General features: G+C 42.0%; 1 protein-coding gene across 2 annotated transcripts in view; it reads left to right on the top strand.

Annotated features, from left to right (window-relative positions):
- PEX1 (peroxisomal biogenesis factor 1) overlaps positions 1 to 7,737 on the top strand; it is a 71,726-nt gene extending 63,989 nt beyond the window's left edge. For both annotated transcript variants that reach the window (XM_068972985.1, XM_068972984.1), the window contains one exon: positions 7,352 to 7,737. In XM_068972985.1, the coding sequence (XP_068829086.1) occupies positions 7,352 to 7,436 (85 nt within the window). In that variant the 3' untranslated portion in view covers positions 7,437 to 7,737. The remainder of the gene's footprint in view (positions 1 to 7,351) is intronic.
- The last annotated feature ends 8,813 nt before the right edge of the window (positions 7,738 to 16,550 follow it).

Below are 16,550 nucleotides of genomic sequence, written 5' to 3'. Positions count from 1 at the left end.
AAAAAAGTTTTCTATGAAGTCTACTTAAAAAGGTAAAGAACCTTTCATAGTCTCAGGAGTACCAGACCAATAGCCCAAAAAATTTTTGTCATAAAGGAGAATATTTTAATAGTGGTAGTATATAAACTAAAACTTTCTTTTAACCCCTGTAGTAAATTCATTCCATCTTATCCACCTTGACTACACAAAGTCAGTCTCTCTGCAAGTTTCTGTATTCTTTCAGTTTGTCCTTTATTCTTTCCCATTCTGAAACAGTCAAAATAGAGTTGCATAGCTGTTTTCCTTGTAATTTCTCAGTTCTAATTAAAGACATTAATTAGAATTCTTAACACAAAACTTAACTTGTAATTTTGAACTGTTACACTAGCATTTTGTAGACTGGTAGATTACTGCATACATTTCATAATTTCCAGAAGAATGCACCTTAACAGTACAATTCTTCAGTGTATAATGGGACACATTTCTTTATACTTTGAAATATTTTTAGTTTCTACATTGTAAGAAGCCAAAAGTAAATAATACTGTGTTCAGTAGTTAATGTTTCAGTATTTTATCATATTTAAAAATGATCTAGATATCCAGTGAATTTTCATCATTTACCAAAACTAAGGGTTTAAGTTACTGAAGAGATTATGGAAACAAAGGAGACATACCATAAAAAGTTACTGTTGAGAAGTTCACTTATGAAAAGTTTATGGGATATTAAAGCAGTTAACTGTCATGGCAAGTTTCACAACAGATATACCTTACCTTATATTTACTGGACAGTGTCCCAGATCACTTTACTTGGATTAGTTTGTATTATGTTTCTGAGAGTTGAGAAATATTAAATTTGTGCTGCTGTTTTCTTTAAGCCAATTAAGTAATCATTTTACAAATTATGGCAATATTCCTCCAAAATATCACATATACATTGATATAACAAACACAGACAAACAGACCCTGTTTAATTTCCATCCCCAAATTTTAGCCTTGGGGTTTTCTTTTTTAATTGGAGTATTTTACTGTGTTGTGTTAGTTCTTATACAGAACGTGAAGCCGCTGTTTGTAGACATGTATCCTTTCGCTCCCTCTTGAGCCTCCCCTCTGCCCCACCGCTCTAGGTTGCAGCAGAGCCCCCAGCTGAGCTCCCTGTGTCACTGGGCAGCTTCCCCCCAGCTGCCTTACGCAGGGTCGTGTATATATGTCAGCTCACCCCACCCTCCCCTTGCCCCACTCTCTGTCCACAAGGCCCTTCTCTATGTCTGCTTCTCTGTTCCTGCCCTGCAGACAGGTTCACCATATATGCACTTAAGATTGTTTTAGATTCTGGACTCCACGTATATGCAGTAATACACAATGCTTGTTCTGACTTACTTCACTTTGTATGAACATAGTGATTCAATATTTATAGATTATACTCCATTTAAAGTTACTGCAAAATAATGGCTGCATTTCCCTGTGATGAACAATATAATTCTTCCTTATTTTATACAGAGTAGTCTGTACCTCTTAACCCCCAAACCCTGGCTTGCTCCTTTCCTTCCTTCTCTCATCTGGTAACCACTGATTTGTTCCCTATATCTGAGTACATTTCTGTTTTGTTTTATACATTCATTTTTCTTAGATTCCAAAGTAAGTGATAATGATGGTATTTGTCTTTTCTGATGGTATTCTCTAGGTCCATCCATGTTGTATCAGATGGCAGTGCTTCAGTCTTTTTTAATGGCTGAGTAATATTCCTTTGTATATACATATATCTCATTAAGCCAGTTGTTTACTGATGGACACTTCTGTTGCTTCCATACCTTGGCAATTCTAAATAATGCTTCTTTGAACACTAAAATACATCTTTTTAAATTTACTATTTTTCTACTATATTACTTACTATATTTACTATATTAATATTCTATATATATAGCAATATAGAGTATACTAATACTATATAGCATTACTATACTATATTACTAGTATTACTATTCTATATATAGTAATATCTAGTAGACTAATTAATACTAATTGCATAATCTGGGTATTGTATATATACCCAGACTAGAATTGCTGGTTACATGGTAGTTCTATCATTTTAGTTTTGGAGGAACATCCATATTGTACAAAGCCTCCGTTTTGTTTTCGATAGTGGTGACATAAACGTTCGCTCACACCAGTAGTGTCAGACGGTCCCCTTTTCTCCTCATCCTTGCCGTTATTATCTATTAGTCTTTTTGATGATAGCCATTCTGACAGTTGTGAGGTGGTATCTCACTGTGCTTTCGGTTTGCATTTCTCTAATTAGAGATGTTAGCCTTCTGTCTGTATGTCTTCTTTGGAAAATGTCTATTCTTATCCTCTCCCCATTTTTTTCTCAGGTTTCTTTGATGTTGAGTTGTATGTACTCCTTATAGTTTGGGTATTAGGCACTTACTGGTCACATCATTTGCAAATATTTCTTCCCATTCAGTAGGTTATCTTTTTGTTGATTATTTCCTCTTTCTAGGAGTCTCAGTTCAGTCGCGTCCAACTCTTTGCAACCCCATGAATCGCAGCACGCCAGGCCTCCCTGTTCATCACCATCTCCCGGAGGTCACTCAGACTCACGTCCATCGAGTCCGTGATGCCATCTAGCCATCTCATCCTCAATCGTCCCCTTCTCCTCCTGCCCCCAATCCCTCCCAGCATCAGAGTCTTTTCCAGTGAGTCAACTCTTTGAATGAGGTGGCCAAAGTACTGGCGTTTCAGCTTCAGCATCATTCCTTCCAAAGAACACTCAAGACTGATCTCCTTCAGAATGGACTGGTTGGATCTCCTTCAGAATGGACTGGTTGGATCTCCTTGCAGTCCAAGGGACACTCAGAGTCTCCTCCAACACCACAGTTCAAAAGCATCAATTCTTTCTTTGCTGCTCAGCTTTCTTTATAGTCCAACTCTCACATCCATTCATGACCACTGGGAAAACCACAGCTTTGACTAGATGGAATTTTGTTGGCAAAGTAATGTCTCGTTTTTAAATATGCTGTCTAGGTTGGTCATAACTTTCCTTCCAAGGAGTAAGCGTCTTTTAATTTTATGGCTGCAGTCACCATCAAAGAGATTTTGGAGCCCCCAAAAATAAACTCTTGACAGTTTCCACTGGTTCCCGATCTATTTCCCATGAAGTGATGGGATCAGATGCCATGATCTTAGTTTTATGAATGTTGAGCTTTTATCCAACTTTTTCACTCTCCTCTTTCACTTTCATCAAGAGGCTCTTTAGTTCTTCACTTTCTGCCATAAGGGTGGTGTCATCTGCATATATGAGGTTATTGATATTTCTCCCAGCAGTCTTGATTCCAGCTTGTGCTTCATCCAGCCCAGCGTTTCTCATGATGTACTCTGCATATAAGTTAAATAAGCAGGGTGGCAATATACAGCCTTGACGTACTCCTTTTCCTATTTGGAACCAGTCTGTTGTTCCATGTCCAGTTCTAACTGTTGCTTCCTGACCTGCATACAGATTTCTCAAGAGGCAGGTCAGGTTGTCTGGTATTCCCATCTCTTTCAAAATTTTCCAGTTTATTGTGATCCACGCAGTCAAAGGCTTTGGCATAGTCAAAAAAGCAGAAATAGATGTTTTTCTGGAACTCTCTTGCTTTTTTGATGATCTAACAGATGTTGGCAATTTGATCTCTGGTTCCTCTGCCTTTTCTAAATCCAGCCTGAACATCTGGAAGTTCACAGTTCACATACTGTTGAAGCCTGGCTTGGAGAATTTTGAGCATTACTTTGCCAGTGTGTGAGATGAGTGCAAATTATGCAGTAGTTTGAGCATCCTTTGGCACTGCCTTTCCTTGGGATTGGAATGAAAGTTGACCTTTTCCAGTCCTGTGGCCACTGCTGAGTTTTCCAAATTTGCTGGCATATTGAATGCAGCACTTGCATCATCTTTCAGGATTTGAAACAGCTCAACTGGAATTCCATCACCTCCACTAGCTTTGTTCGTAGTGATGCTTCCTAAGGCCCACTTGACTTCATATTCCAGGATGTCTGGCTCTAAGTGAGTGATCGCACCATCGTGATTATCTGGGTCTGAAGATCTTTTTTGTACAGTTCTTCTGTGTATTCTTGCCACCTCTTAATATCATCTGTTTCTGTTAGGTCTATACCACTTCTGTCCTTATTGTCCCATCTTTTCATGAAATGTTCGCTTGGTATCTCTAATTTTCTTGAAGAGATCTCTAGTCTTTCCCACCCTATTGTTTTCCTCTATTTCTTTGCACTGATCACTGAGGAAGGCTTTCTTATCTCTCCTTGCTGTTCTTTGGAACTCTGCATTCAAATGGATGTATCTTTCCTTTCCTCCTTTGCTTTTTGCTTCTCTGAGCTGAGACATGGAAACAACCTCAATGTCCATTGACAGACGAATGGATAAAGAAGTTGTCATGTGTATATATATATACACACACATACACACACCCCAGAATATTACTTACCCAAAAAAAGTGAAATAATTGCATTTGCAGCAACACGGATGAACCTGGAGATTATCATACTAGGTGAAACAGGTCAGAAAGAGAAAGACCTGTAGACATATACAACCCTAAGGCTGGCTGTTGTACCCCTTTGTGTCTTTTTACTGTTGTCTTTCCATAGGCAGCATAACATACTTGTTTAGCATGAGAGCTCTTTCATGTGTTTTTCAAAAACAGACGTTTTCTCCAGTTTAAAGGATCCATCTGGCCACTGACGCATAGGGTCTTAATGGTGACTGTAACCTGCAGCCCTTTTATGGCTTAACCATGAATGACCATAAGAAGTGTCCAAAAGGAGTGCAAAAGACGTAGCTTTCAGAAGATCCACAAAGTTTACTCAGAACTAGCCAAGGAAAGCAAGTGCTTCATGGTGACAGGCAGTGAGAATGGGGCAGTGAAGATGGAGTCTCCCATCTGCCACCAGAGCACGTGATGCCGCCAGCTAAAGACCTGCCCATCGCTGTGCTCACAGGAGCTCCTGGAGCAGGACTTCCCTGCACCAAGACGACAGTGAAGCTTGAGCTGATGGAGGCCCCTGTGGGCTGGGACACCTTAAGGCAAACTCCCTAAGAGCTGGCACAGCCGAACAAAGAGATCGCTGCTTATCACTTCTTGTCTCAGATCCTGAGTTTTCCTCATGCCCATCAGATTCAGGCTGGCTTCTCTCTGGTTAAGCCACAGAGAGTCACAAACCCATACCAGTCACAAAGCCAAGCTCTCAAGACATAGAACAAGAGGAAAGCTCACCTGTTTAAATATAGGGGACCCGCTGCAGAGTGTGTCTAAACAAATGCACATCTATTAGAACCACGAAGTCACCAGCCTGTGAGGCCGGTGGGCTCGAACGGTGGGCGTAAATCAGAACCTATCCCTGGTGGCTCAGCTGGTGAAGAATCTGCCTGCAGTGCGGCTCATCCCTGGGTTGGGAAGATCCCCTGGAAGAGAGCATGGCAACCACTCTGGCATTCTTGCCTGGAGAATCCCCATGGACAGAGGAGCCTGGCAGGCTAAAGTCCATGGGGTTGCAAAGAGTTGGACACTACTAAGCAACTAAGCACACAGCACACACTGCATTTCTACTCTTTGGTTTTCCTCCTTATGAGAAGTGACACAAAAGCTAGAGACGGAAGCAAACAATAGCTGTGTTTGGGGAGAATTGGATCAACAGGAAACAAGAGTACTCAAGATATCTTTTCCAGAGTTGCTGTAGCTAAGGCACTAGTTCACACACAAATTTCTCTCCTGCTTCTGAATTTAGAAAAGACTCTCCCCACTGTCACTTCCACTGAACCTGCAGGCAGAGGCCCAGGAGCCTGATGTGGTAAGGATTCTGACCCTTGACTGGCTCTCGTCAGAGGTCCCAGGATCCCCCGCCTGCAGCGACAGGAGGCCTCCGTGTGCACCAAACTGCAGGGGTGGCAACAACTTTCCCTTCTCGGTTCTTTGGCTTGTCTATAATTGACTGACATAGATGTTAACAGGTGATAAACTAATTTTGTAGATACAGGAACCCCATAAAAACAAGACTCATTGGCGGTCAATGAGCTGAGGCCTCTGTAGTGTCCTGAACTGAGGGAAGGGATGGGGCCTGAAGCTTCAGAGGTTAAGAGGGCAGTTCACAAGGAGATGAGACGAGCAGATGTTCGCCCCGCCACACAGATAAAAAAAGTTACGTCTGGTGCAGGCCCCGGTGTCCGTTCTTTAAAGGCAGTTAAGAGAGAGGTAAAAGGATTTCCCGGGTCTGCTGGGTCCCGAGTTCCTTCAGCTCAAAATAACCCACATGCCAAAGTGGTTCACTAAGGGGGCCGTGTTCTGCTCCCCTTCTACAAAATACGTGCTTACTGTAGAAGAATCAGAAAACAAAGGGGGAAAAAAACCCAGCAGTTTCCCTAAACCTCATTACCTCCCAAATCTTATTTATTTGTATGCTTATGTTTTCTGTTACTAAAATAAGACACTCTGCACATATTACTGTATAGCAGTCCCCCGTCCATCCACACATCTTTAACATTCTTTCACATTTTAAATAAGTTTACTATTTTACTATATTTTATATAGTACAGCTATGGCATAACATCCAATTTTTGAACATATAAGTTGCATCCAGGTCTTCACTATGACCAATGTGATGAACATTCTCTTACCTCTGTTTGCACATATCCTTAATTATTTCACTGGGATAGAAGTAGAATTGTTGCATCAGTTTACTCACATTTTTTGAAAATGCTTTTAAAATCTACTGCCAAATTGTCTTTCAGAAATGTATGTAGCAGTAGCAATATAGTTATAGTACCAGCTTCACCATACCCTAATGTTAAATATTTTAGTCTCTCTCTAAACTTGGCCACCTCATGCGAAGAGTTGACTCACTGGAAAAGACTCTGATGCTGGGAGGGGTTGGGAGCAGGAGGAGAAGGGGACGACAGAGGATGAGATAGATGGCTGGATGGCATCACCGACTCGATGGACGTGAGTTTGAGTGAACTCCGGGAGTTGGTGATGGACAGGGAGGCCTGGCGTGCTGCGATTCGTGGGGTCGCAAAGAGTCGGACACAGCTGAGTGACTGGACTGGACTGGACTGAACCTTGGCCAATTTTGAGAACGTTGTATGCATCTCACACTTTTGCATTTCTCTGATCACAGTAGAGCGGTTCATCGTTGTCATTTGTATTTTCTCTTCTCTGATTTGCCTCTTCATCCTCTTTGTTCCTTTCCTGTTGTTCAACTTTTAAAAACTCTTATAAGAACTTTTATAAGAACTGTCTTTTGTTTCTTAAAAACTTGTTTGCAGCAATCCATTGTTTTATGCTTTGTTAAGTTCAGCATTTATAAGTATTAAATCTTGTCTCATTTCTTTTTGAAGGTATGAAAGCTTTCAAAATCCAAAGAAGAGAAAAAATCAAAGTGGAACAGTGTTTCGACCTGGACAGAAAGTAACCCTGGCATAAGAGATCCTTCTGATTGTGTGTTTGTGTGCGTGGTGTTTCTCCCTGTGTCGTAGCACTGAAAACGATGTCTGTACATTTCTTTTTAATTTAACTTGTTAATCTGTAAAAACAAAGATTGGTAAACCTGTTATCTAATGATCAGGATTATTTGACAGTAATACTTTAAAATCAATTGAGATATTTATAACAGAGTCTGTATTTTATTTCCTATATATGTAAATTCTTACTGAAATAATATTGGCCACATGGAATAACTGATTTTTTTTCTCCTTTGAAGAAAAGAGAATGTAATTAAATACATTTCTTAGAATTCACGGTTGCATATTCAACATCTTTCCTTCATTTGATAAGTTTTATGCTTAGCACCTTAATTATTTTGGAAATAAAAAATTCAGTTATCTACTGATCCAGTGATCTGTTCTTTTTATCTGAAAATGTAGAATTTGCACACAATTTAAATAAATTGAGTTGTTCCTTCAATCAGAAGTGAAATGACGTCCCCTAACATACTACATGCAGCTGCAAGGCCAGGAGCTTGAATGATGTACAGTCCTACCCACCAGCTCCATGACAATCTATCCTGCTGTGCTGTGACCTGTGAACTAAACTGTAATGTCACTACCATCAACACAAGCTGTATATCGTAATGTGGTAAAGAGAAAGGAGAAAGGTCAGTAGAATATGCAAATAAATACATAAGAGAGCGAATAGAAATGTATTGGCTGTAACCACTGCCCTTTTTGCAACTAATCATTTGGTCATGACTGATAGGTTTTACTTCTCTCTTCCATTATTTATTCCATGTTCCTCTGACTTCAGCCCTCATGTTAGTGGATTAGAAGCTTCCCTGGTGGCTCAGCTGGTAAAGAATCTGCTTGCAATGTGGGAGACCTAGGTTCGATCCCTGCCTTAGGGGGAAAAAACCCTTTTTTCCCAATACTGGAATGGTACCCCACTCCAGTGTTCTTGCCTGGAAAATCCCATGGACAGAGAAGCCTGGTGGGGTACAGTCCATAGCATCACAAAGAGGAAGACACGACTGAGCGGCTAACATTTTACCAAGTAGGGTGGTCTAAGCTGTCATTTGTATCTTTGCCTTTGGTGACCTAAGATTGCAGGTGTCTTCCATTAAATTAACTATGCACACTCAGTATCACAAGGTTCCAGCCATTCTTCTCCCATCATGCATTGCATAGCATCAGCTTCGTATTCACTCAGCCAACATTGTAAATCCTCCCATTTCAAACCACCGGAATCATCACTATGTTCCCCTCCCAGAAGCATGCCTCCTTTGCTTACCTCTAAATCTGCAAAGCCCAGAATCACAAGAAAGGCAAGCAAAGATGTTTGAGTCACTAGGAATTAACTGAGACATGTCATTCTCCCTTGCACTTTGGTTCCCAGCTCCTTAGCACCTTCTCTTAAGGCCGTGGGCACTGGTTCACAGTATATATACTGTGTACTACATCTTGCAGAAAGGAGCTCCAACTTCACAGTCAGTTATCTCCCCAGAAGCCCAGCTGTTTCCAGGTGAGGGGAATTTATGTTCAGTCTAGGGGATTCACTGTCAAGTGAGTTTTGTGATCAGGAGCAAATGCTGTAAGGCATAGTATAATAGTGTGAGAGTGTGGTGAGTCCCTGAAAGAAATGCTGGACTGTATGAAGCACAAGCTGGAATCCAGATTGCTGGGAGAAATATCAGTAACCTCAGATATGCAGATGACACCACCCTTATGGCAGAAAGCGAAGAACTAAAGAGCCTCTTGATGAAAGTGAAAGAGGAGAGTGAAAAAGTTGTTGGCTTAAAGCTCAACATTCAGAAAATGAAGATCATGGCATCCGGTCCCATCACTTCATGGGAAGTAGGTGGGGAAAGAGTGGAAACAGTGTCAGACTTTATTTTTGGGGGCTCCAAAATCACTTTGATGGTGATTGCAGCCATGAAATTAAAAGACACTTACTCCTTGGAAGAAAAGTTTTGACCAGCCTAGATAGTATATTCAAAAGCAGAGACATTACTTTGCCGACTAAGGTCCGTCTAGTCAAGGCTATGGTTTTTCCTGTGGTCATGTATAGAAGAGAGAGTTGGACTGTGAAGAAGGGTGAGCACCGAAGAATTGATGCTTTTGAACTGTGGTGCTGGAGAAGACTCTTGAGAGTCCCTTGGGACTGCAAGGAGATCCAACCAGTCCATTCTGAAGGAGGTCAGCCCTGGGATTTCTTTGGAAGGAATGATGCTGAAGCTGAAGCTCCAGTACTTTGGCCACCTCATGCGAAGAGTTGACTCATTGGAAAAGACTCTGATGCTGGGAGGGATTGGGGGCAGGAGGAGAAGGGGACGACCGAGGATGAGATGGCTGGATGGCATCACGGACTCGATGGACATGACTCTGAGTGAACTCCAGGAGATGGTGACGGACAGGGAGGCTTGGCGTGCTGCGATTCATGGGGTCACAAAGAGTCGGACACGACTGAGCGACTGAACTGAACTGAGACAGCATATTAAAAAACAGAGACATTACTTTGTCAACCAAGTTCTGTCTAGTCAAAGCTATAGTTTTCCCAGTGGTATGGATGTGAGAGTTGCACTATAAAGAAGGCTGAGCACTGAAGAATTGATGCTTTTGAACTGTGGTGTTGGAGAAGACTCTTGAGAGTCCCTTGGGCTGCAAGGAGATCCAACCAGTCCATCCAAAAGGAGATCATTCCTGAATATTCATTGGAAGGACTGATGCTGAAGCTGAAACTCCAATACTTGGGCCAGCTAATGTGAAGAACTGACTCATTTGAAAAGACCCTGTTGCTGGGAAAGATTGAAGGCAGCAGGAGAAAGCAATGACAGAGGATGAGATGGTTGGATGGCATCACTGACTCAATGGACATAACTCTGAGTAAACTCCAGGAGTTGGTGATGGACAGGGAGGCCTGGCGCGCTGCAGTCCGTGGGGTCGCAGAGAGTCAGACACGACTGAGTGAACTGCCTGACTGAACCTGGCTTCCCAGGTTGCTCTAGCAGTAAAGCATCTGCCTGCAAATGCAGGAGACTTAAGAGACTAGGGTTTGATCCCTGGATTAGGAAGATCCCCTGGAGGAGCACATGGCCACCCAACTCCAGTTGGAGATTCTTGCCTGGAGAATCCCATGGACAGAGGGGCCTGGCAGGCTGTAGTCCATACGGTCACAAAGAGTCAGACATGAGTGCTTCTTAGCCTAGCGCCCAAGGTCTCTACCTCCAAATATATTCTTTAGATTTTGCATAAAAAAGAAAAACGTCGTTCTTGGCTAAGCCTTCTCCTTTTACACTGACTTATTATTGTCTCCCTGGGGCGTGTAGGGACGGGACAATAGAAGGAGCTTCCTTTTACAAGGCTGATCCCACGCAGATGGAGGTGATTTGTGTATTTAAGCAAGGGACACCGGCTGGGTCACTATCAAGGAAGATTTCAAAAGGCTGGAGATAAAAGGGACTCCAGTTTCTTCCATGTGTCTACATCCTAATTACCAGGATTCAACTCTTTTCCAATCAATACCTGTTGAGTTCCTTTAATGGACTGGAACCTGGTGGTCCGGAGTCAACAATATGAAAGTAAAAGAGAGAAAGAGGCTGATATTCTTCGGTTTATGCAGAAAACCAATAAAGCCCTTGATAAAGGGCTTGCGTCACTCACGAAGGCACCGGCTGCCCTCTCGAGGTGAAAGCACAGTGCGCCTTCTCGAGGGGGTCTTAGAAACACAGGCAGGAGAGTGAGCACGATGGGTTTCTATGCTTCAGAGAATTAGCCAGAGAGAGAGGGAGAGAAAGAAAGACACGGGGACCTAAGCTCTGATGGAACAAGGGTGTTTTATTCAACATAGTGTGGGTATATATATTGTCTTACAAGGTAGCTTTTTTCAGCAAAGATAAAGATCAAAAGTCCAGACATACAAATTATCAAGGAAACATAGGCAATCCATATCAGAGAGAGAGGGTTGTAAATAGTCACTTTTACAGTATGGTTCATTGCCGGAGGCCACCACGGGAGATCTCACCCATGACAAGGTTATGTGGAAGAGAACTGTTAAGCAAGGCTTCAGAACTCAAGGGGCTCCCTAGGCTTTCTCGAGCATCTACCCCAAAACCAGAATCTGTCTGTTTTACTGTTTCATGACTTTCACCAACTCCTCTGACATTAACAGGGGGCTAACCCCGACCACCTTTCTCTGGGGAAAATCAACTTAGGGCTATAGCTAATAAGTCTCCTGGACATGAGAGGAATATTTCAAATCAAACCCCCTCTATTAGCATTCTAGCTTGCTTGGCAGGTTATCCAGACTCTTGCAGCTATGCATACAATTATTTACAGCCTCCCAACTGTGAGAAGCACGGAAAGCCTAAAACAGAGAGCCTTTGAAAGAGTTCAAAGTTATTAGAGTGGTGCTAGTGCTGATGTAGGATTTCATTATTGGGCCAAGGCTTGTTGCTAAGTTCCCATATCTCTTATCCACTGTGCACCTGGGAATGCATTAGTTAACATAGTGAGAATGCAAGAAAAACAAGTGTAGCCTTGAATTTAACTTTTGAGCTAATTGGTTCTTTCTTGTAACTCACTGCACCTTTGCTCTGTGAAAAATGTAACTGTTTGGCATTTTCTGAGGCTGACATAGATTAGAAATATAAAGAAAAAACACTTTGAGGGAAAATAAGTTTTCTGGTTGAGCAGCCTTTATCAAAAGAGGGTCATAAAATGTTCACAGGCCTCCAAGGCCAGAAGATACTGTACACAACATCTTTTGTGGCAAAGGTATGCAGAAAAGTCATGGTTTCGATAAGGGCAATCCTGCTGGAATGTTGGGCTGACTCGCTATGACCTTGCATCTTTCATTTCCCTCTATGTACAAAAAAGGTATATAAGTACCGTTTAAAAACAAAGCTATGGATCTCGCTCATCAAAGCAGCTTGGTCTCCTCGTGTCAATCGTTTTCCTCCTCTTACTCTCTCCTTCAGGCTAGTTCCCATCTGGAGTACAGAGATCCGCTGTGTCTACTTATTTGCCTGGGTTTCTAAGACCTGAACGGGAAGGCGCCCTGCGCCTTCACTCCCTCGGGAGACCGGGAGGGCACCTGTGGCCTCACGTAGGCGGTGCAAGTCTCTTGTCTTGAGACTTTATTGATTTTCTGTATAAACCAAGGAACACCAGCCTCTTTTCTTCTCTCCTCTATTTTCTTATCTACAACGTTCTTAACCATCTCTCTCTCTCTAAATCAATCACAATCGCCGACGCCGTTTCTCCTTCAGGTTTCCCTGGATCCTGCGGGGGCTGGACCCCGGCGGTTCATGAAAAGGAAGAGGGTCATAAATAGTTACTTATCACCATATGAAAAAACTAATGAAGGAAATGCATGCTTCCTCAGCCCTGGGAGCGGTTTGCCACCCCTCTTAATTCCTGAATATTCAGGAATTAATAAGGAACAGAGGATTCATGACAGATTCAAAACAGCACACATGAAGCCTCCTGTTAAATGCTTCCTGACAAATACCTAACTTTTTCATAAGAAATCTAAAATGGCTGTGAACTCAACGAACAATCCAGTAAACTGTGGGATCAAACTCCTGTTTTTGTGCCAGAATTTGGCACAAAAACAAAAATATAGATCAATGAAAAAAGAATAGGAAGCCCAGAGATAAACCCACATACTTATGGTCACCTGCTCCATGAGGAAGGAGGCAAGAATATACAACAGACAAGAGACGGTGTCTTCAATAAGTGGTGTTGGAAAATGGGACAGCTGTGTGTGATAGAATGAAATGAGAACATTCTCTAACAGCATATGCAAAAATAAACTCGAAAAGAGAACCCTTTTACACTGTTAGTGGGAATAAACTGGAACAGCCACTACAGAGAACAATATGGAAGTTCCTTAAAACACTAAACACAGAACTACCATATGATCCAGCCATCCCACGCCTGGGCTATATCCGGAGAAAACCATACTTTGAAAAGATACATGTCCCTCGATGTTCACTGCAGCACTGTTTACAACAGCCAGGAAAGGAAGCAACCTAAATGTCTATCAACAGAGCAATGGATAAAGAAGGCGTGATATATATAGGAATATCACTCGGCTGTAAAAAAAAACAAAAATGAAACAATAGCATTTCTAGCAACATGTTGGAAGAAGAGTTATGACCAACCTAGACAGCATATTAAAAAGCAGAGACATTTCTTTGCCAACAGAGGTCCATCTAGTCAAGGCTATGGTTTTTCCAGTGGTCATGTATGGATGTGAGATTTGGACTATAAAGAAAGCTCAGCACCGAAGAATTGATGCTTTTGAACTGTGGTGTTGGAGAAGACTCTTCAGAGTCCCTTGGACTGCAAGGAGATCCAACCAGTCCATCCTAAAGGAGATCAGTCCTGGGTGTTCATTGGAGGGACTGATGTTGAAGCTGAAGCTCCAATACTTTGGCCACTTGATGTGAAGAACTGACTCACTGCAGAAGACCCTGATGCTGGGAAAGATTGAGGGCAGGAGGAGAAGGGGATGACGGAGGATGAGATGGTTGGATGGCATAACCGACTCAATGGACATGAGTTTGAGTAAGCTCTAGGTGTTGGTGATGGAGGGAAGCCTGGCGTGCTGCAGTCCATGGGGTTGCAAAGAGTTGGACATGACTGAGAAACTGAACTGAACTGATGGACCTAGAGATTATCATAGAAAGAAAAATAAGTCAAAGATAAATATATGATATCACTTACATGTGGAATCTAAAAGTATGATGCAAATGAACTTATTTATGAAAAGAGATTCACAGACTTGGAAAACAAAAAAACTAATGGTTACCAAGAGGGAAAGGTGGGGGGAGGAATAAATTAGGAATTTAGGGTTAACATATATACTACTGCTGCTGCTAAGTCACTTCAGTCGTGTCTGACTCTGTGCGACCCCATAGACGGCAGCCCACCAGGCTCCCCCATCCCTGGGATCCTCCAGACAAGAATACTGGAGCGGGTTACCATTTCCTTCTCCAATGCATGAATGTGAAAAGTGAAATTGAAGTCGCTCAGTCGTGTCCGACTCCTAGTGACCCCATGGACTGCAGCCCACCAGGCTCCTCTGTCCATGGGATTTGCCAGGCAAGAGTACTGGAGTGGGGTGCCTTTTCCACATATACACTAAAATATATAATAAGCAAGGATCTACGGCATAGCAGATACCATAGCACAGAGAACTCTACTCAATACTGCGTAATAACCTATATGGGAAAATAACCTGTAAAATAATGGATATATGTATATATATATAACTGAATCAAAAAGATTCAACACTGAAAGATGAACCCCCCAGGTTGGTAGGTGGCCAATAAGCCAATATACTACTGGGAAGAGCAGAGAAACAGCTTCAGAAGGAATGAAGAGGCTGAGCCAAAGCAGAAACAATGCCCACTTGTGGATGTGTGATGGTGAAAGTCAAGTCTGATGCTCTAAAAAACAATATTGCGTAGAAACCTGGAATCTTAGTTCCATGAATCAAGGCAAATTGGAAGAGGTCAAACAGGAGATGCCAAGACCGAACATCAACATTTTAGGAATCAGCAAACTAAAGTGGACTGGAATGGGTGAATTTAACTCAAACGACCATTATATCTACTACTGTGGGCAAGAATCCCTTAGAAGAAATGGATTAGCCATCATAATCAACAAGGAGAGTCCGAAATGCAGTACATGGGTGTAATCTCAAAAACGACAGAATGATCTCAGTTCGTTTCCAAGGCAAACCATTCAACATCACAGTAATTCAAGTCTGTGCCCCAACCACTAATGCTGAAGAAGCTGAAGTTGAACAGTTCTATAAAGACCTCCAAGACCTTCTAGAACTAACACCAAAAAAGATGTCCTTTTCATTATAGGGGACCGGAATGCAAAAGTAGGAAGTCAAGAGATACCTGGAGTAACAGGCAAGTTTGGCCTTGGAGTACAAAATGAAGAACAGCAAAGGTTAAAAGTTTGCCAAGAAAACGCACTGGTCATAGGAAACACCATCTTCCACCAACACAAGAGACAACTCTACACACGGACATCACCAGACGGTTAATACTGAAATCAGACTGATAATGTCCTTTGCAGCGGAAGAGAAGCTCTATGCAGTCAGCCAAAAGAAGACTGGGGAACTATCTGTGGCTCAGATCATGAGTTCCTTATTGCAAAATTCAGACCTAAATTGAAGCAAGTAGGGAAAACCACTAGTCATTCAGGTATGACCTAAATGAAATCCCTTAGGATTATACAGTGGAAGTGACAAACAGATTCAAGGAGGCAGATCTGATCGAGTGCCTGAAGACTATCACCAAAGCAGTCTACACATTCAGCGCAATCCCTGTCAAAATTCCAACGGCATTTCTCACAGAAGTAGAACAAGCAACCCTGTAACTTACACAGAAGCCACAGAAGACTTCAAAGAACCAAAGGACCTTAAACTTATCTGGAGGCGGATTTAAAACTATAATATAGTAATCAAAACAGTAACGGTGCTGCCATAAAGACAGACACACAGACCAATGGAACCTAACAGAGCGCCCAGAAACAAACCCACGTATTTATGGTCAATTTACGACAAAGTCAAGAACATGCAATAGTGGAAAGCAGAGTATCTTCAAAAACGGCACTGGGGAACCTGGCCAGCCACACGCAACAGATGGAACTGGAACATTATCTTACACCACACACACAGTTTACCTCGAAGTGGATTAGAGACTGGAATGCAAGACCCGGAAGCGTAAAACTCCTAGAAGAAACAGTGGGTGATCTCCTTGACACAGGTCTCAGTGACAATTTTTTGGAATTAAAACCATAAGCAAAGGCAACAAAAGCAAAAATGTACATGTTGAACCACATCAGCAAAATGAAAAGGTAAACTACCAGTGTCAGAAAATATTTGCAAATAATATTTCTGATAAGGGATTAATAGCCAAAATATACTAAGAACTAAGAACTCATTCAACTCGACAGCAAAAATAATGAAATAATCTAGAAAATGAGCAGAGGACCTGGGCATTTTTTTGCAAAGAAGACATACAGATGGCCAACAGGTATATGGAAGGATGTTCAACATCACAGATCAGGGCAATGGCCAATC

The sequence above is a fragment of the Capricornis sumatraensis genome, chromosome 5, assembly GCF_032405125.1.
Source record: "Capricornis sumatraensis isolate serow.1 chromosome 5, serow.2, whole genome shotgun sequence".
Lineage (NCBI taxonomy): Eukaryota > Metazoa > Chordata > Mammalia > Artiodactyla > Bovidae > Capricornis > Capricornis sumatraensis.
This window is presented reverse-complemented; position numbering and strand designations above follow the sequence as displayed.